A 21,765-nucleotide genomic window follows, 5' to 3' on the forward strand; every position below is an offset into this window, starting at 1 on the left:
CTTGTCTTTCAGAGACCATCACGTTGCAACTTCTATTTGCATGGGCTCTCATACCTATTCGCGTATATTTCAGTGTATATTTCGGTACACATATCAGTGTATATTTCGGTGCACATTTTAGTGTATATTTCGTTGTGTATATCAGTGTATATTTCGGTGCATATCTCAATGTGTATTTCGTTGTGTAGGTCAGTGTATATTTCGGTGCATATCTCAATGTATATTTCGTTGTGTATATCAGTGTATATTTCGGTACACATATCAGTGTATATTTCGGTGCATATATCAATGTATATTTCCTTGTGTAGGTCAGTGAATATTTCGGTGCATATATCAATATATATTTCGTTTTGTATATCAGTGTATATATCGGTGCACATATCAGTGTTTATTTCGGTGCACATATAAGTGTATACTTTGGTGTGTATATCAGTGTATATTTCGGTGCACATATCAGTGTATATTTCGGTGCATATATCAATATATATTTCGTTTTGTATATCAGTGTATATATCGGTGCACATATCAGTGTTTATTTCGGTGCACATATAAGTGTATACTTTGGTGTGTATATCAGTGTATATTTCGGTGCACATATCAGTGTATATTTCGGTGCATATATCAATATATACTTCGGTGTATATTTATAATACCAGACATAGTCTGGACATATACCCAGTGTGGAGTGGGGTAACTAACAACCTTCTTTGATTTCGTGAACACCTGGCGTCATCACGGATATTCAGTGGTCCATTCGGAAATTGTTCACTTCTAATTTGCCCAACAAATGTTTCTACGGATAACCGAGACAGGTTCTTTCCTGGCGTTGACGTTTTGTATTCAGATGTCTTAAAAACATAGTTCTGATAATTATAGCAGTTAAGCGGTATAATTAAAAACTTTCTTTCGATTCAGATGCCTTAAGATATATGAGGTAATTGGGCATATATATGTCGAAACTTAAAATCTTTCAGATACCATTATGCACAAAATACACAAATTGTATACAGGTAAATTCCCTGTGATTGCAACTGCGCTTCAATCTGCCTTCCTTCATAGTACATACCAATACAGGTATATTTTAGCACTTCAGTTCTTTAATAATAAGATATATTTTATCATTCAAAAGCGTTGTCTTACAGCGAGTTACTATCTAAAACTGTTTTGTGTTCTATTCATAACAGAACCACTACATTATGTTAAACATGACGAGCATAAAGCAACTGGGGCACAGGTTATTGATTTTCTCACATACCGGTCTGTATGTGGACAACCTATTACTGTAGCGGTTTGAGTGTGACAGGGAAATAATTTCAAACACTTATCCCCAGTACCAACAAAGACAACGGATGAATTCCCTGTATTAGATATTCAGATTTAGGACATAATGGAAATGTTTACGTACTACCAAATATAAAACGATGCATTAAGTACCTAGGCTTTTAATTCGCTACATAAATACCAAGGTCTTGTTGTCACATTAATCTTTTTATTGAAAACCACTACTTCGGAACGCTTGAAAATCTTGCAGAAAGCGTTTTCAGTGCTTTGTGATATTGATTGCTGATCGATAATCAGAGACATCAAATGTTTATTCAGGGTAACTACAACATTCTCATTACCTTGCTTTCTAAAACATTTCCTAAGATTATCAATTATATCCAGCTACTGAGTCGTCAATAGGCCTTCGTGGTATTTTGTGATGTTCGTGACATCATAATATTGAAAGGTGATTAGCTGTTTGAGTGTTTCGTAACAACCACTCCAATTTCGTTTGCAACATAAATACAGACAATGTAAAGAAATGGAGCCATAAGGTTCGGTAGTTGACCTTGACTTTTCGGTAATATTATATCAGATTAGAATGACAATTTAAAGGTAAGAAGGACAAGCAAAATGCATTGTAGAAGGTTCAACATATCACTACTGCATGTTTACTGAAATACATCTTCATGGGATGGATTCAAAGTTATTCATTCATCATGATTGTCGTGGCACCATTGGGATCATTCACACAGCATTTCACTTTCATAAACCCATAGGTGTCTAAAATATCGAGGAAAAATGGGGATAGTTAAGGTCAAAGCTCATAAAGCAAGTATAATCACATCATGCTATACCACAAACCACACTCTTATATACTTACATTACTTCTTACATTAGAAGACCACAATGTTTCATGCAGACTGGCTGAGCAATGGACCGACATTTTCTATGGCCACCACAGCCATATCTAAAATCGGATCAGAACTTTGAGCAGTTATATATGCAGCAGCAACGTTTCCGAGGAGATTTTGCAAGCGCAACAAAACTAGATCACAGGGAAAGGTGAAGGTCAGATTCTGTAGCTGGGCCAAAAATGGACATATTCCGCTAAAAGTATGATAAAATTATGTTATTCCGCATAAAAACATTCTTCATACATGCAGCTGAGTAATGATCACAAATTACGTTTTTAATATGGCTGACATGGCGGCCATTTAAAAAACAAGATGGGAATTCTGTGAGCAGCTTGTAGAGATATCAAAACTGAGCTCATCTGTTTGTCAAGAGCCTTTTGGTTGCAGAGGAAATGTTTACGAAACGGACAGAAGATGGACAACGCGCCGCCATTTCAGATCACTTGACTTCAGCCGAGCTAAAAACGTCTACCGCCCACCCAAGAATCACTTGTGATGATAATTACTGAATCTACATGCGGTCAGCTTATAGGGACCGTCCATTCCATATTCAGGGGAGGGGGTCATATTGTTGGAATAAAAGAAATTGTCTGCCGTGATAAATATCATGACTCATATTTATTTCTTTTTTTTTAAATATCTGGTTTTGCATCTGCAGCTGAAAACAATATAGTCTCAATACAATATCCCAGCCCCCCCCCCCCCCCCCCCCACACACACACCTTCACACACAAATGGAAATGGTCGGTGCCTTACTTATGTTCTTCCATCACATTCACCCATGTGATGTGATGTGATGTGAAGACACGTTTCCACTGCCATATATATAGTAAGTATGGTTAAGGCTCCCATCTATGGTTAAGTACTATAATTGCATACACCTCCTTTGGAGAGGAAAGTTAAAGTACGACTAGCAAACGGAGCTCAGCCTCAACGTTCTTGTGGCAAAGGGGATCAGTTCCAATTTAGAGCGATCGTCCTGCTCCTTCTTCATAATAAGGCAATATCTTGTTAACCCGAATACATCAGAGTGTTTTTACATAAGCTGTTATCAAGAAAGTCTCACACTCAAATTTCAAAACATTGGAAGTTAGTCCAGTGGTTAAAGTATCAGCTCACAGCGATGAACCGGGTTCTATTCCAAGTTGGGAACAATGGTAAAAGTCGTCTTTCTATCACCCGTCGTTAAATGGGTAAATAGCGTAAAAGCGTCGGAAATAAAAGCGACCAACTCCTTTCAATAATCATAAGAAATCTCTGAAAGAATCTATTGTACGATTCCAACTATATCATGTGTTTATGAAATGCTATCAAATAGTAATGATACCAGGGGTACGCGGAAGAGTGAGCGTATAGTGACCCACATTATACCCCTATGTAATATATTTTCATTTTTTTTTTTTTTTGTATAGGATAGTACAATGGTTAAGGCAGATTTTAATACCCAGTTATAGTGGTTTTATTGTCACAATTCAATGGAATTAGTGTTTTACCTACATACATGATTTTTACCAATGTTTCCACTGAGAATTAGAATAACAGTTAAATGAAACAAAATTTGTGCCAAATTCAGATAACCGAACATATTACCTGTAATCAAAGACATAATTTGGATACTTTAATGACCTAATAAAATTGTTACAGCCAATTTTGTCAAATTATGCATTTTTCCTTCAATTTATGCAATTTTGACCCCCTGAAAATTCCTTCACACACTTGCAAGCTTACTACCCAATGAAAATTGTGTACAGATACCTCCTTTATGCAAAAGAAAAGGTTTAAGGTATACAGGAAAATGTGGGAACGAAAATCTTGTTTTTCACCCCTGGCCAACTGACTATGATAAAGAATGCAAATCTGAAGAATGTTCAGGAGATAGAGTCAGGGCACTCTACCTCACCAAGATATGTACTTTACTGTTTAAAATTCAACAAAGACAGCCACTTAAACATGGTTACTGTCAACACTGGTATTTACTGCATAAATACTTTGGGCTAATAACTAACCCGAAATGCTACAGATATGAACAAAATATTATGTCAGTTGAGCAACATATTCATACGATTAAAATTGGAAACAATTGCCATACATCGGTGCACATTGGAATCTGCTGAACATGCATTAAGGTTCTCAAACACGCAACTATATTGTAATGACTTTTCCGGTGATGGAACGCAGCCAACATCATGGATAGATAAACCACTGCATTAACGTAATAAACATTATCATGAAAATTACTCATGAAAACACGGCAGAGGTCCAACAGGATTAGTAGCTTATTTCATCCTGATTTATACGGAGGGTTTCTTTCACTATGTTCACGAGGTCAAATTACGTTCTTTATATTCATTGTCGTTTTATCTGTATATCAATGTACTTAACGCCAAACGCCTTTCCAAGGTCTTGAAACAAATCATTGCACCAAGGACGCCTACAGATAATGAGACCAAGCGATCATCCCCGAAATTACGACTGTGTTTCCCGTCGGAAATAATGTCACTGGTACGTGTAGAGCTCGTATGAAAAATGGCATTTTCTCTCTTCAGTATTCCGACAATGCTCATACGGATCAGATCTCAAAGTGTAGTCGCTATGAAGCGATAACGTCATAACGCTATTCTGCTGAAAGAGAGTAGCCATTAATATTGTATGCCCTCATTGAAGGCTTGGGTTTCGTTTAGCTCCCACTGTGCTGAATGCACGAGAGTGTATCATTTGTTGTGGGACCCTGAAAACCTCAATAGCCTTGATGTCAGTATTGTCCCGAGTCTTTTTGCGAGGGCTCTGTTTGCCTTGGTATCTAGTTCGTTCAGATTTAGGTTGTTTATTTTTAATGATTTCAGCAAGAAAACAACAGCAAATGTTTAACATAAGAAAAATGTACACTCATTAATAAAATCTTTTTTTTAAAACAAACGCACAAGAGCACTTATTCTTATATAAATATAACACGTCAACGCCAGAGAATCACCGGTTATCCGACGAAACAGATTCCATTGCGCGTAAAAAGCAAAAAAAAAGCGGTGAAAAGGATATGAAAAGACCACTGAAAAATATAACGAAATTATATGTATGTAAATGTGACAATTATATGAATCATATAAAACAGTTTAAGAAATCTTTGCAGTCTCATTGCAGTCTCTTTGCAGTTTTTAACTCCTTCTTGAAGCAATTAAACACTAATATCGTGTAAAGATTGAAAATAATAGTATTGATAATAACACGAAGAGCATACGACAGTATAAGTGATACACTTTGAAAATAGAGATACTATAACTTAAATCTAGTGATTTTTATGGTTTTGGTTAACCTGAAACCACATTCCACTTAATATTAAAGTCAAGACCGACTCCATGGTCTAGTTGAAAGAGACTTTGCCCGGGGAGGGAAGGTCGGTGGTTCGCTCCCCTGTCTGCGTCTTCCCAAGAGACGGTATTTGTTGTTACCCTGCCTGGTGTTCGACATTAAAGGAATAAAACAAGGACAGGGACACATGTGGCAATTCATTCCAATTAATGATGTAAATTAATTGATAACAGAGGATAAACGGTGATTAAAAGCAGATACAGGTAACAAATGTTATTAACAGATACAGGTAATTAATAGAACAAAACTAAATCTGTTCATTTGATAGACATATTTAATCAGTTCTTTTTATATAATCTTAAAACATCAGATTATGTTGATATCGAAGCTGTCGCAGATCCAACAACGAAACAATTGAATTCTTTTTAAATGGTTCAAAAGTATACACCTGGAAATTAATTAAGCACCTCCAAAATCAAAACAACGCAAAATGATAAGTTTTGAAAATGAGTTGTAGCCATGTATTAGATATTATAGCCCTTTTACCTTTACCAATACCGGTGTCATACAAAACACCTACTGGTTGTGAACATTGCAAGTGGACATTTCTCAACACTGCATGCTTATTGCAGGGCATTGTCATTTAACAAGCGTTGATATGGCAGATTATTGGAATGAAAAATGAATGAATGTCTTGTAGGGAAATTGGACGTCTGTTTGAATGTCCCCATATTGTAATTTCAAGATTAGTGCAGATGTGCCGAACAACAAAAATGAAGTTAAGAACAGGCTACGCCCAGGTGAGCCTCGCACGACATCCAGGAGAGAGATGCATCAGTATTTATGCTCGTTAGACGACGTCCAATTGACAACAGTAAAGTTTTAAAGGAACAGTAGCTACCAGGCAGAACGATTTCAACCAGATCAATCAGAAATCATCTGAAAACAGCTGGATGCAGAGCCAGAAGACCAATCAAACGTTCCTTGTTAACTCAGACCCATAAAGAAGCTCATTTAGGATGGTCTAATCAACGTTTAAACTGGAATACTGCATCATGGCGGAGAGTCCAATTTTCTGATGAAAGTCGGTTTTTGTTACACGTGGTAGACGGTCTTACCCGTGTCTGGAGGCAGAAAATACGGCCAAGGCTGTAGACAACATTCTAGAGACCCATCCTTTTGGTGGGGGATCGGTAATGGTAAGGGCATGTGTTTCATTCAGTTGTAAACATTACTTGATCACTGTGCAGGGCAATCTGAACCGACCCCGAGATCAGAGGCTGCAGTTATACCCCATTTTGGCAAGCGTTGGCCACTTCATGGATGCTAATGCTAGATCACGTGCTTTTCTGGAACGCTTATGCCACAATGCCATCGGGACACTTCCTTGGTCAGCAAGAAGTCCAGAAGTTTCAATCCAACAGAACATCTTTGGGACAGTTTGGGCCGTAAAGTCCTACAGAGAGGACCACCTGTCCAAAATTTACGTGAACTCGCCGCTGCTTTGTATGTGGAATGCGCTGCAATACCTAAACGTGAAGTACACCGTCTGATTAATGGAATAGGGAGGCATCTGGCGGTTGTCATCCGTGTTCAAGATGGTTACACAAGAAGTGACGAGAACTGTGCCCCTTGCATCTGCTGACATTGGTTTAGGACTGCGTTGATACAGACTTGTTTCAAGCACTTAATTATTCATTACATAATAATAAATTCTCCTTTGTGTTTCGTGAATATAACGTCTTTTTTCAAAATGACAACAATTCATAATAAATGTCAATGTTCCAAATCAAACCCTTGTTTTCTTCATGATTGATGACTCTGGTCAGCAGGAAGCATCATTGGATCTCGAACGCACTTAACACTAGGCGGTAAGTAAATTGACACATTCATTAAAATGTGGGTGGTGCTTAATTAATTTCCAGGTGTATAGATGCCGGTTTTCAAGACACCAACACAAAAGATCACTTATTCTATTCAATCTGCATTCTGATTTAATGGAAAAAAGACCAGAAGAAAGTCTTTTCTTGATCACGTTGATATTGTCAGTATGCAACGGAAGCAAAAGATAATTACTTAAGACGATTGTTTCAAATCAATGCTGATTAATATTTGAAATAGGCGACCGTATGAGTTCAGTTTTGAACCGTAGGTATTGCAACCTACGGCCACGGCCGTACTGGCCTAAGCCACTGAGATCTGATTGAGGCTGAGACCCCAGGCCGGAGGCTATGATTAGGATTGCTTGATGACGTAGATTCCTACACTTACAAATCTCTGAAACATGTAATCTATCCCCGTTAGAAGCAGAGATCACGCGGAATGTCCTCGGAGTGCCACAGGCATATTTTAGCACGACAGACATTGGAGTACAACTGACCACAGGTAGAACTGTTCAATATGATTCAATACGATAACAACGAAGACATGTATACATCGGAAAGAGGAGACTTTTATCACACGTATTTCTGAATTGGTCGAGAGAATAATGTTGGGTGGGATTCAAAGGCTTTGGCGGTCATATATGAAATAAAAACCAAATAGATGAACATGCAATCACTGTCCGGTGATTTTGTCATTAATAAGGGGAGGAAACTTCACTTCATGCTTGTTAAGGTCAATCCCAGAGAATATCAAGGAATGAGTTTATACAAATGTTTCTTGTAAAGGCAACTTACATATTAAGCATCCAGTGACGGTGTTAAAGTACTCTGAAGTATGACCAGGGACCCGTTCCAGAAAGCGATCGTAGCGCTAAGATGATCGTAACTCCCATTCTTTAGCATAGGCTTACGACAGTCGTAGCTCTACGATCGCTTTGTGGAACGGAGCCCAGATGACGTGCAAGAATGGTGTTTCCATCAGCAACAGATTTGATTACCAAGAAATTATCGCAAACGGTGCTATCAGTAAAGACTCATGCCGAACAATGACATAAAAACCTACCATTCAGGCATACATATTGTAAAGTCACGCCTCGCTGACAAAGTCATGGCAATACGGGAATATTTAGGGAATTTAGTCCTATACCTTTGGTACCCGTCTGAAGAATTCACTTAAAATAGTTATTGATGCCTTGGAACTCGGACAGACGCATACGTTCATTTAGAATCAAAGGTCTCGTGGGTACGAAAAACAAAGCGGTATTTGTCTTCCATTTAGTATCATTGGTCATCAGATCTCACTAGGTCATCCAGGAGTTTCTAAGATAGGGATAGTAAGGTAAGTTATTGTAGTGCATATGTTCGTGACGATGGTAAAATATAAACTGGAAGTCACATGACAGTATGACTGGCCAATGAAAGAAGGGATCTCGAAAATCAAAGGATGGAGCAGGATGATGGCCCTTTTTGGGGCCAAATGGAGATGAAAGTTAAAGATACAGCAAACTGTTGGGTGTCAAATAACCTTCTTTTTTTTTTCTTATACTAACACATTTTGGACTTCTGACATGACCAAATACATAAGGATGACAAAATGGGTGAGCAAGAGTCATCAGGAGATGCCATATACAATCTATAAAAGGAAGGGGATATATTCTGTAAAAGGAAGTTCAACTATTATGTTAAGGCATATCAAATGGTCAGTTTATAGCGCAAGAACAGCCAATGTGAAAACAAACTATCACAGAAGTTCTACTCATAGGTCTCGAAATCACAAGTACTTACAAACTAACGTTGTACTTGCCGGAATGGCCAAAAGGTCTACAGAACCAACTCCTAAAGTACGCACGGAATCTAGCCTCTGTGTGCACAACCCTTAACTACAGTAGTGTATGAAAACATTCAAAATGTTAAAATAATATTTCTATGCATTAATAATTTGACTTATTGTTTGATTATATGCTCGTAATTGGAAACTTTCAAATTTTGCAAATGAATAGTCCATTCAATCAAAGCATCTTCACAGCATCCACATCATCAATAATTTGATGTAGACTGATTGTCTATGTTTTGGTCCGTTCCATTGCTGCTGTGATAAAATGCGGTAAATTATAACGGGTTGCTCAGTGTATCATCAGCAATTGTGCTTAATGCACAATGCTAAATGCTCGTTCATTGAGAACAGTATTGTAATACACACGAATGGCCTCAACAGAAATCCAGTGCAAAATGTGGTATGGCTAATTATTGCAAAGAGGTTTCAGACCAAACTGACAATGTCGTGCAAACATATTTACCTTGACGATAGCTCCCGATAGAATTTTCTCGCGATCATGTGGAATACTGTAAGGGACATTCTTGCGTTCTTGCAAACGCATGACCTTTGGAATCCAGCTATAACACGAGAAAACGATCTCACGAGAAAACGAGATTTCGAAAAAATCTCGCGTTCTCTCGATCTAAATTTCTCGTACGAGAACGCGACCGTGGCCCTTAGAACGGGTATCAGATTAGAACCGCGTGTGCGTGTATGTGCGTGCGCGCGCGCGCGCGTGTGTGTGTATGTGTGTGTGTGTTTATGTATCACTAGAAATGCTAAGCCATTAAGTGAATGTTAGCTTGGATTGGCAAAATCAAAACAAGAAATTTGACCAAAAAGGTAAATTAATGCTTTAGGTGTAGCTGTGATCTGATATCGCCCATAGTGGTCAAATAGCCAATTGCCTTCCAATGATTTACCCATCTAAGCTAGAAATTAAAGAAACAAGTGAAACCGCCTCGTCTGTTTCATATTTAGATCTCAACATAAAGATTCAGTATCCACATGACTGGATGACAAGAGGGTGACTTCAGGTGTTTAATAGTCAGCCAGCCTTACCTTCATGTGGAGCAATATTCAAGGAGCTCCAGCCATTGGTGTCTACATTTCACAACTTTTGAGGTACAATCGAGCATGCTCTTAAAATAACTACGAAAATTTCAAAGAGCGTCATACGAGTCTTGCTCAAAAGTTGTTTGATCAGGGTAACAACATTCAAGGCCTCAGTAAAGCTTTCAAACAGTTTTATGTTAGCCACATGGAGAATTCTTACGAGAATGGAAAGGGTTTTGTCGCTATAGATAGTAGCAGTAACGATCGTCTAAACAGTATTTGAGTTACACCCAGCAGTACCAGTGTTTCATGAGTGAGGAAAATCCAACATGACACATGTTGTACAGTCACATTAACCTCATGTCCGAAACCAACGCGCATGGCATTGGTGATGAAAGGCTTTGGATCATATCAAGGGTAATTCATTCTAAAGAGCGAATTGAGGTACTATAGAACACTGTACCTGACCTTATTTCATACTACATTAAGACATCTGTATCTATACGAACCGAATTCAAACGCAATTTAAAACATAAATTACAATACATTAGTAACTTCAAAGCTCCAGATAAGCTGCGTATCTGCGTAAAATACGCATCAGAAATGCAGAAATACACAGTAAAATAAAATACAAGCGTATCAAATACGCATTGAACATTACAGATACGCTACAAAAATTAAACTTGTGCGTATCATCAAAATATTGTGAAGTAACCCTGCATATTCGATTAGCAAATCAGCAACTTATTTTGAAATTATAAACGGGCATTTCGTCAACCTTGCCAAACTCCACGATGACAGTTACATCATGATCATTTGCCATCACACTTTCTTGTGGAAGTATCGTGGTATTTTTTAGTCCTACAAAGCTCTAGAACCCACATGACACCAGTTTGTAGGGACGAGGTGAATAGTGTTTTTTAAGATTTAACTTAAATACCCACATGTCTAAAAACTAGTGGGTAACAGAAATTTGAATACCCCGATAGAATAACTGATACCCAATGATTTTAAAATGCATGGGTAAAATACCCACACCACCAAAAGCTTATCTGGAGCTCTGTAACTTACAGTGGGGCCTCACGGATGGTTAAGTCGTCTAAGGTGGCGGAGTTTTGTCCCTTAAGAGTGGTAAGATCTGCTGATCGTATGTTCGAAGATTGGTCCAATTATGATCCTTGACTTGTCACACCAAAATATCCGTGTTCGTCGGATTCACCAAAGTGGCCTATGTCTATGTGCGGCGTTTTGTAGGGTTTCCTTTCACACTAAGCTGACACGCTGTGATATTACTGAAATACTGTTCAAAACGGGGTTGAACCCATCACTCTCACTAACTCACTTCCTTGCAGTGATGAATCCAGACTTTAGTGAAGCACGCGAACATCCGAGCGTGACGGCGCGAGTTCGCGGCAACAAAGCTAGCACACTCTCCTCTGGTGATATTCTGTGGTTAAGCTGTACATTAAGATTCTGTACATAGAAATAATAGGATTAGCGAGGAATCACTGGTGTACACGATAACTACCTCATGTAGCTGACTGCAGTTAAACACTACAGATGATGCCCTGTCATAGCAAATCTGCTTAAAAGTTTAATACCAAATCCCACAACTGATCTGCTATTCATATCCAGTTCAAGGCCACTACCCTTTATAAAATAAAAAAAGTTTCATGATATGTAATTTAAAGATAGCCCTACTGCCAAACCAAACGTATTTGGTGGACAAAGCGATTTTTATTCTTAATTCATGAAATACACGTGAATTTGCCAGAAATTAGGTTTGGTGATGTAACGCGAGATGTACGTGCAAACTGTCTGTATAAAAAAACGGCTTACGCGACTCGTTACGAAAAAGGTTAGAAAAAGCACAAAACATTATGACCCGGTTATCTTAGAGAGAGGGGACCATCGGAATGTCTCAACAAGGCGTCTCCAACGCCGACATTGCCAGAAGACTCCGCTGTTCCCGTCAGCAATTTAATGCAACTTTTACGACAGAGGGGTCGGACATCGGACAGGCCACGAAGACGGTCGACCACCCTTGACTACGCCCGCTGAAGACCGTCACGCATTTAAGAAATACACGTTTCTGAATAACGTCAACATTCTTGTCTTATCCTGGCTCGCCTGTTCCCCAGACATGAATCCGATTGAACAAATATGGGACCGTCTTGACCGACAGAAAAACGAATCGTGGTGCCAACCACTGTTCAGGAGTTGGAACAATGTCTTATTGACGAATGGCAGAGAATCCCGCCTAACGTCGACGTGTTATGGCGTGTATTAGTGTCCAAGGTGGATACACACGTTATTAATTGGACAAATGACACGCTTTTTCTGTTTTTTTAAGCTTTTTCTCACGTAATGTCAATTTTGGAATTTTTGACCCCACTTGTCTTTGTGTCTCAGTCAAACCGGAATGAAATGATTTTTTCTGAACCTGCTGGTAAATGATCACTCTAATGAATTATATACATATCGATTTTCTACATGCGTTTGATGTTATTTTGTAACTCTTCAAACATGGTGTAAAGTTTCTTTTTCGACGTCAGTTTTAGCAGACATTTGTTTTATCGAATAAATAAAAGACAAAACCATTTCAATGATCATAATCAGAAGAGTCCGTTTTACGATTCCGACACGTCAGGAGCATGTGTTTTGGACAAATAGTGATAGTCGCCGCGAATAGCTGTGATATTGCTAAGATGCGGCGCTTGGCAACATTTACGCACTCACTCACTCAAATAGTGATGATACCAGCTATTCGCGAAGGACGATAGTTTTGTACACATCTGTGGATGAGAAACCCTTTTCAGATAGGGGGCACGGGTGGCCCAGTCGTCTAAGGCGCCGCGATTCGCTGTGCAGAGTTGCGTCCCTTGGACATGCCAGAAACCTATGATTGTGGGTTCGGATCCCGGTTCGCCCCGATTACGTTTCTAGGTTTGTCAGCACCATACCCGTGCTCGTGGGTTTCACCGAAGTGGTAAACGTCTGAGACCTGCATCACTTCGGGCTTTCCTCCCACATTCAGCTGACACGCCGTGATATAACTGGAATACTGTTAAAAGGGGCGTTAAACCAAACTCACTCACCCTTTTCAGATATCTGGAATAAAAAAATGCGTGAGATCGAGTTCCGGGTCTCACCGGAAGTCAGATTATGACGGACTAAATTTTCTGCTTGTTAAGCACAGATACATTTCTCGTGCGTAGGTCGAATTCACCTTCGTCTGTGACGAACCTTTATGGTTTTAGAGTTTTAATAATGTTCTTTGGGATTATCTGGATTGCATTATCATCATCGACTTGAGAATTTCACAGCTATGGCTGACATTGTTTTGTGTGGAAGGTATAAGTAGTAAGCAGTATGTCGAGTGACGTCACTCATGACAGTACTGTTGTGTAATAATTAACTGCGCCACTGCGATCATGAAAAAAGAATAAAAAGCATTGATTCGATGCTAAAATGGTGCGATAAGAAACAGATTATAGCACTAGTTTCTGTAAAATACCATTTATCTTACCACACTTTGATTTCGCTCGTACAAGTCGTTAAATAAATGGTACCTGGAAGGCACTCGTGTAGTAATCTCAATATCCTGCTCTACAAGAGTCATTCTTCATCACAGTTGTCTATTGTCTTATTCAGTACATTAAACTACGCTTATAACGAACTTACAAGGACCACTCAATTTAGTTCGTAATAACCGTAGTTCGTTATAAGCATATACGCAGCATAACTACAGCAAACGGACGGGGCAAAAAGAACAGTTCGTTATATCCGTCAGTTCGTTATAAGCGTGTTCGTTATAAATGTAGTTTACTGTACATAATGCTGTTTTACGGCCATCTCAAAACGTATAAACGAGTGTGTTGGGTTTAACCCCAATCACTTGCATATGCATGTCAACAAACGACGATATAAGCGGATATATACTGATGAGAATAAAAAGGGGAACACATAGAAATGTTGCCAGTTAAAGTTGCTTCATAACAACAAGAAGGTGTATTCCGTGTTCCCTCAATTATTCGTTCAGTATATATATTTAGTGATCACATTTGTATGTGTAAGCATTATGAATTTTTCGGGATGTCGTAAAAACGGAGGTGGGTCTCTTGTCTATCAAAGTGTTCGCTTGCCACGCCGAAGCCCTGTTTCGATTCCCTTTTCTGGTGTCCCCTGCCGTGATATTGCCGTGATTAATTCCGAAATATTGTTAAAAGCGCCGTAAAACCATACTCAAGCAAAGGTCAAATATGCCTTTTGCCGTTTAAATACTTCGATATTACGCCAAAGAAACATTGTATTCAGAGAGGCCCAACACAACAAACGCAGCCCAGTGGAACCGGCCATATTTAACTACAATATCCATTGTCCAACCACAGGGAAATCAATTTAGAATATGATCTAATTCATACATGGCAAAACAAATGTTGCTAATTGTATTGCCACCGGTAAGATATTTCAACTCGTCCGATGTACATGGCTTGTGATATCAAATCCCGGATATATATTAGCAACCGTTATACACATCTAAGGCTTGGGGTTGTTGACAGGAAAGAACACGAAGCCTTGTCGATCCCAATAATCTATTAATCAGTTGTAATTAGTCCATCATTCAATCAGCGGTAGGTAGGCATTGCCGTATCCAGTCTACCGTTATGATTGCCATGGCGGGATGTGCTACTCAGGCTCTGAACACGATCAATATCTCAAGCGATGCCTACCATATTAGTGAGGTAATTTATGGCGTTTCTACTTAGGCACTTCAGCAGATCTTGCAAATCGGTTTAACATTTGTCAAAGACATTGGTGGCAAGAAACACTGCAATCAACCCACTATCAATATTTGGACACGGTAAATATTTGCTGGTTAATATTTGATTAAGATTGACCCTTGCTCTAATATACCACTTGGATATTAACGAGGAATTTATCGCTGTAGGGGGTATCCGGGTTAGTTCAATGATACATTGGGCCCAGTGCACTATTGTTATAATATCGCGGATGGACCCACCAGTGTGAGGGAATAAGGCAAGAATTTCACCGACCAATCGAAATGGCCTTAGACTGGATCAGTCGCATTCGATGTACCTAATATGCAATATATGCCGTTTGAAATCCGAAACAAACAAACTGCAATCACAAACAATTTTTTTCAAAGGAAAGAAATACATTCGAACACTCCAGCGATGAGAAATAAAACATTGCTCGAAATAATTTTATTGAGTGATAAAGTCTGACCTGGCAATGATCATCGACCAATCAGAAACAATGAACTGAAACGAGGCTTCTCGATCCATATTAGCAATTGTTATACCTCTATTAAGAATCTTGCAATTCCGTTGGTTAATCCGTACCACGTGACGAAACAATACATTTCAATGTAGACCCAGAAATCGTGTGACTGACAGTGACCTCAAATATTGACTCGTCACATGATCAGTATTGACCTGTCACGTGATGAATATTGACACGTCTGCTAGAAATCAAGATGGCGTCTGGTAGAAACGTTTCACGGTTCGCAGCTAAGTTATTGTAACGAAACAGAGGACGGTTTAAAGACTTAAACATTAAAGTGAATTTCGGGATAACAAAAAGAGTTATTACTCTTGACTAGGTAAATATGCGAAAGCAAGGATCCTCGGATCCGAACCCTTCGGCAGTTTGGCCGGACCACCTCAGTTGTCTGGTCCTCGGTCCTTGTTCTCGCATATTGACCTCGTCCAGAGTAATTATTTGTATCCTGAATAATAACAAGGTGGTGAAGTGAAATGGGGTTTAACGTCGCGTCCAAGATTATTGCACTTGTATAGCGACGTGCATGCATACCAAAAGACGTTAAAAGATGGTACTGGTTGTTACCCTGTCTGGCGCTCGGCATTAAGGGGCTAAAACAAGGACTGGTCGGCTCGGAGTCAGTATACTGTGTCTGAGTGGGGTATTCATGTTAAACTGCGGCATGGTATCTCAGTGGGCTAGCACTATAAATCGGCATCAGTCCCGACTAGTACAAGCAGACACACACACACGTGCATGCACGTCGCTATATAAGTGCAATAATCTTGGACGCGACGTTAAACCCAATTTCACCTCACCTCATCTCCCAGGTTCGACTCCACTCATGGGTATAATGGGGGGCACGGGTGGCCCAGTCGTCTAAGGCGCCGCGATTCGTCCATTGGGCATACCAGAAACCTATGACTGCGGGTCCGAATCCCGGTTCGCCCCGATTATGTTTCTAGGTTTGTCAGCACCATACCCGTGCTCGTGGGTTTCACCGAAGTGGTAAACATCTGAGACCTGCATCACTTCGGGCTTTCCTCACACATTAAGATGACACGCCACGATATAAAATGAATACTGGTAAAAGTGGCGTTAAACCAAATTCACTCACTCACTCATGGTTATAATGTGTAATGTCCCATGCGTCTCAATCCAATCTCAAAGATTATATATAATACATAGAATTGTCAAGCACCATGACATGATGCAAAACACCACGTAACAGGCTCACGATGCATACCACATTGATTTCTCCTACAAGTTTATAATGCATTGCATCCTGCCTGATATACCGTAAATCTATGGTAAGAACTTCTATCCAAATTAGTCATAAAAATGTAAGTTGATTGAACGTTTCGATCGACTTTATTGCTTTATACATAAATATATTTTATCTGTTCAATTACATAAACAATAAGCACGCGCTTGCTGCAGTCATACCATGTAACTACAACACTTTTTGAAATTCATATCAGCCAGTACACGGCACCATGTTTAACCTCATGCCCCTGACACTCTTCGTTATAATCTTTTAATGGCACAGACCAGGTAATTATAATCAGTAATTATACTGTCATATCTCACAGCCATACTCGAGGAAGACCAGTTCGCTGGGAACGCTGGTCGTTGTTATGTTTGTCCGTTGCCTTGGAAACCGAATCCATACCCATAAGAGGTCAATAGAATTATAATAACGTGTAAGCATGCGAGGTATGGAGGTCCTCTTAGAACAGCTTGTGTTGTGATTGATTTTTTAAACTCTTGTTCAGACGCTATGTTTAGGAACAGGGTTTGTTTGAGACCAAATAGTTTGATTGAGACGAACATAAGATGAACTTGCCTTAAACCAGGAAGATGGGATTGGTATATTAAATCAATGTTTCATCTGGATTTCCTTTTCTTGTAAAGGTTAACACTTTGAAGTCTGTCACTGACGTTGAGAGAATCTCCACGATCTATGAACGTGTTGCAAAGCTTGGAACATAGCAACGTCGTAGCCGTCTTCGGCTGACAGATATGATTGAACGTAACGCACAATAAACGTATGGTTGACAAGCGCCTAATTACCGATGACAACAATGATGGAGACGTACTAACAAAGCTTAAATAAGGGCAAATTTACGTTTCATTTGGAGAAGTGTGTTTTGTTCTTATCATTGTCACACATCGTTCAAATAGCACTCGCTCACACAATTTAACGTTGTAATTGATAAAACAACAGTGTCTGGCATCTCCATTGATGGTATAAAGTGAGGTCAATTATTTTTTCAGAAATTCGGAAAAAATAGTTTTTTAACACACACACACACTCACTCACTCACTCACTCACTCACTCACTCACTCACTCACCCACCCACCCACGCACTCACTCACTCACTAACTCACTCATCCACCCACTCACTCACTCACACGCCCACACACGAGCCCCCTCCCTTCCAAATAAAACAAACACACGTCATAACTTGAACTAGATGTGTGGTATAATGGGGTTCCGCTATACAAGGAACTGTCAGTTGTGGCCTTCTGTGTTGGTGGAAAGCATACAAATAGCACCGCATCGCGAGCAACGGTGCTTCACCATTGGCCTAATGGTACTTATCACAACATTATCTGTTGCGAACATCTACAAGGAATCAGCATTAGGACCTTTCATGCTCCAATCCGATAACAAAGCTGAATGATCGGAAGCAAATGCCTTCGCGTGGGTGGCACACAGGCATCGAGAGGGAACGGATTTTCTCATGTCATAATGCTGTACACTGTTATTCAATGACCATGAAGGAATGTCCTATGACACGGTTTGCATAACACAGTTTCAAGCGTGGCTAGGTTTTTTTTGCACTATGGAGGTTAATTCAAGGTTATTCTAGAAAACGTAATATTCTGGGAATGTTTGACGCACCGTCACTACCACTAAGTCTACAAGCTGTTACCGCGCAAAGCACGAAGCATCAATAATGCATCAAACAGGACCAAAGTATACTGACATTTTTTTGTGAATTTGGGGTGGGGTGGGGTTGAAATGTCAATACTTTGATGTCCATATTCGTGATTCTGTAATAAACAAGTATTTGTCACAGAGTGACGAAATATCCCCCGCCTGTACACCATAGTACCAAATATGAAGACAATCCAGCGATTAGTTCTTGAGATATTGTGGCAACACCGTTTTCCAACTCCAAAAACAGATTTGCCTGCTGTGACCTTGAAAATGGGGTCAAGGTCACCAAATCTGACAGGTGTATGCGGTGTCTGTATATACACTATAGTTCCAAATATGAAGACAATCCAGCGATTAGTTCTTGAGATATCGCGGCAACACTGTTTTCTAACTCCAAAAGCAGATTTGCCTGCTGTGACCTTGAAAATGGGATCAAGGTGACCAAAACCGACTGGTGTCTGCGGAGTCTGTATATACACCATAGTTCCAAATATGAAGACAATCCAGTGTTTAGTTCTTGAGATATCGCGGCAACACCGTTTTCCAACTCTAAAAGCAGATTTGTCTGCTGTGACCTTGAAAATGGGATCAAGGTCACCAAAACCGACTGGTGTCTGCGGAGTCTGTATATACACCATAGTTCCAAATATGAAGACAATCCAGTGTTTAGTTCTTGAGATATCGCGGCAACACCGTTTTCCAACTCCAAAAGCAGATATGCCTGCTGTGACCTTGAAAATGGGGTCAAGGTCACCAAAACCGACTGGTGTCTGCGGAGTCTGTATATACACCATAGTTCCAAATATGAAGACATTCCAGAGATTAGTTCTTGAGATATTGCGGCAACACCGTTTTCCAACTCCAAAAGCAGATATGCCTGCTGTGACCTTGAAAATGGGGTCAAGGTCACCAAAACCGACTGGTGTCTGCGGAGTCTGTATATACACCATAGTTCCAAATATGAAGACAATCCAGTGTTTAGTTCTTGAGATATCGCGGCAACAAACAGGTGGGACGTACGGACGGACGTACGGACGGACGGACGTACGGACGTACGGACGGACGTACGGACGGTCGTGAATACTATATCCCCCGCTTCGCGCTTTCGCGCGGCGGGGGATAAATACAACCATAATTGTTAATTTATTAATCCGTTTAAACGGTATTCCTCGTTTCCAGTGCACATCCGAGAATGTATAGAATCTTATAGGCTGTATGCTCATACCAGTAAGGTTAGAATTCCGACATGATAATATTTCAAATTGAATTCATTGAATTTCAATGCCTTGTTCGAAACATTAAACGAAACCCAAGGCACAGGTGATTTCAGGTTTGTCCCACATGCCCTTGTTTAGCACGTGCTGGGTAGTGATCTCTATCGTTTCCATGGTAATTACATTTAGCCAATGAGCACATTTGGCACGGCTGTGACAGTAAGGCTCTTGTAATGTCCTGAATACAAGCACTCTTCTCTTAATGAACCGCCATAGACCAGTAATCGTCATACATTCCCCACAGTGTTTACAGTAGGGACGTTCAATGCTCATAGCGCACACGGGAAGGCAATGTGCATTATCTAACGTTCACGTTGATATAAGACATGTCCAGGATACCGTATACACTCTTCAAAACGCAATTACATTGGGTACATGGGAGGAATTGTGGTCAGATGCTACTTACTGTGCCAGAATTCGCTGATCCTGGGTTCGAATCCCATTTTCGATTATGGACGGTGTTTGTCAGCCATACCCAAACGTCAGCGTGAGGGTTTCGCCATAGCGGTAAACGTCTACGATTGTCACATCCAGCTGACACGCCGTGACAGCGGGATACTGTTAAAAGCGGCGATAAACCCAACTCACTCACTCACTCGCTTGTATCCACTCTCTATTGTTGTTTAACCTGAAGCATCTTTGTGGCAGCTCTTGTATTGCGGGCCAGATGCACGTAAAACCACGAAACCAAAATAAGGCAAGACGGAGGTCAACGATCTGATGCAATAACGTGCATAAGGATTTAAAGTGGTCAAGGAAGTGTTGAGATAAGGAATGGTCCCTACCCTACTGACCAGCAGAAGCAGCAGCCCCGTGTTGTCCTCTCCGCCGACTGCCCAGGGGACGAGGGGGGCGACTCCGCCGTGGACGTCGGCTGCTGCCCCCCGCCGACTGGCCGGTTGTTCCGCATCCTCACGTCGTTGTCCGTAGACCCCGACGATTGTCTGTGCAGCACAGTGGCAGCACTCATCTGAAATAATAATAATAATAATAATAACAATAATAATAATGACGGTGATGATTTATCTTACGGAAACGAAGCGAAAAGTGACGGACGGACCGGCGAACAATCCTGTTTCTATATCCCCGGCCAAAGTTTGGGCATGATATAATAAATATGACAACATGACCTTGATGACGGAGGAGGAGGAGGAGGAGGAGGAGGAGGAGGAGGACGGGGATCTGATTTTTGGATTTGCGGCACTACTCTACAACAGCAACATTGGCCTTAAGGGACATATTAGTTAATACCACTTATAACAACACATGTCTTAGAAAAGTGAACGCTATTTTACCTTAGAAAACCCTTTCCTGATACGTCCAACCAACACCCCTCATCACAACCATGCCGCGCGTTTAACACACAAATCTATCTTATATCATATATCTTATATCTTATATCCCTTCCCACAGAAAGATTCAATAAAAGGAAGAAAATGATTGTTCCTGAATAACGCATTATAAAGTACAAATTACACCAGCTCCGGCCATTAAAACCCTTGACGATACATGCAGCGATAGTATCTTGATTAAAAATCTCAAGGAAGCATTATGTTATAGATGTACAATAACACCAGCTTCCGTGTCTTAGTAAACACGATGTATCCACAGCCGCGTAACCAGGCAAGGCAAAACAGCAGCACAACACACACGACCACTGCGACGACGGTGTTTATCTCTATATTTCTATAAACTCTAAAAACAATGATGCAGATTACAGGGAACAGGGAGTGCCTTTTCCTAAAAGTCAAGGTCAAGGTTAAGGTCAAGGTCAATCATATAGAAATCGGATATTTGCAAGTTTCACAGGTGTCTAAATAAGGTGTCATGTGTTTCCGTTTATAGATGTTAAGTAAATCGTGAATATAAGAATCGCTTGTAAAATGAACGAAACGTTTGAAATGACGATTGTGACGTTCAGGGATTTTCAAATCACCCACTAGGCGCTGGGGTTTAACAAAATTGAAGAAAACGTTGGAATTCAGAAAAATCTCCTGTATCTATGTCATGTCATGAC

At 40.1% G+C, this 21,765-nt stretch overlaps 1 protein-coding gene across 3 annotated transcripts in view; it reads right to left on the bottom strand.

The window, feature by feature from the left end:
* Positions 1 to 21,765, bottom strand: part of LOC139478585 (regulator of G-protein signaling rgs-2-like) — a 123,243-nt gene that overhangs the window by 24,824 nt on the left and 76,654 nt on the right. For 2 of the 3 annotated variants that reach the window (XM_071261127.1, XM_071261124.1), the window contains exon 2: positions 20,534 to 20,718. In XM_071261127.1, coding sequence (XP_071117228.1) covers positions 20,534 to 20,718 — 185 coding nt within the window. The remainder of the gene's footprint in view (positions 1 to 20,533; positions 20,719 to 21,765) is intronic. The other variant, XM_071261126.1, reaches the window with a different exon arrangement.

The sequence above is a fragment of the Haliotis cracherodii genome, unplaced genomic scaffold (assembly GCF_022045235.1).
Source record: "Haliotis cracherodii isolate W230 unplaced genomic scaffold, xgHalCrac1.p SCAF_4, whole genome shotgun sequence".
Taxonomy (NCBI): domain Eukaryota; kingdom Metazoa; phylum Mollusca; class Gastropoda; order Lepetellida; family Haliotidae; genus Haliotis; species Haliotis cracherodii.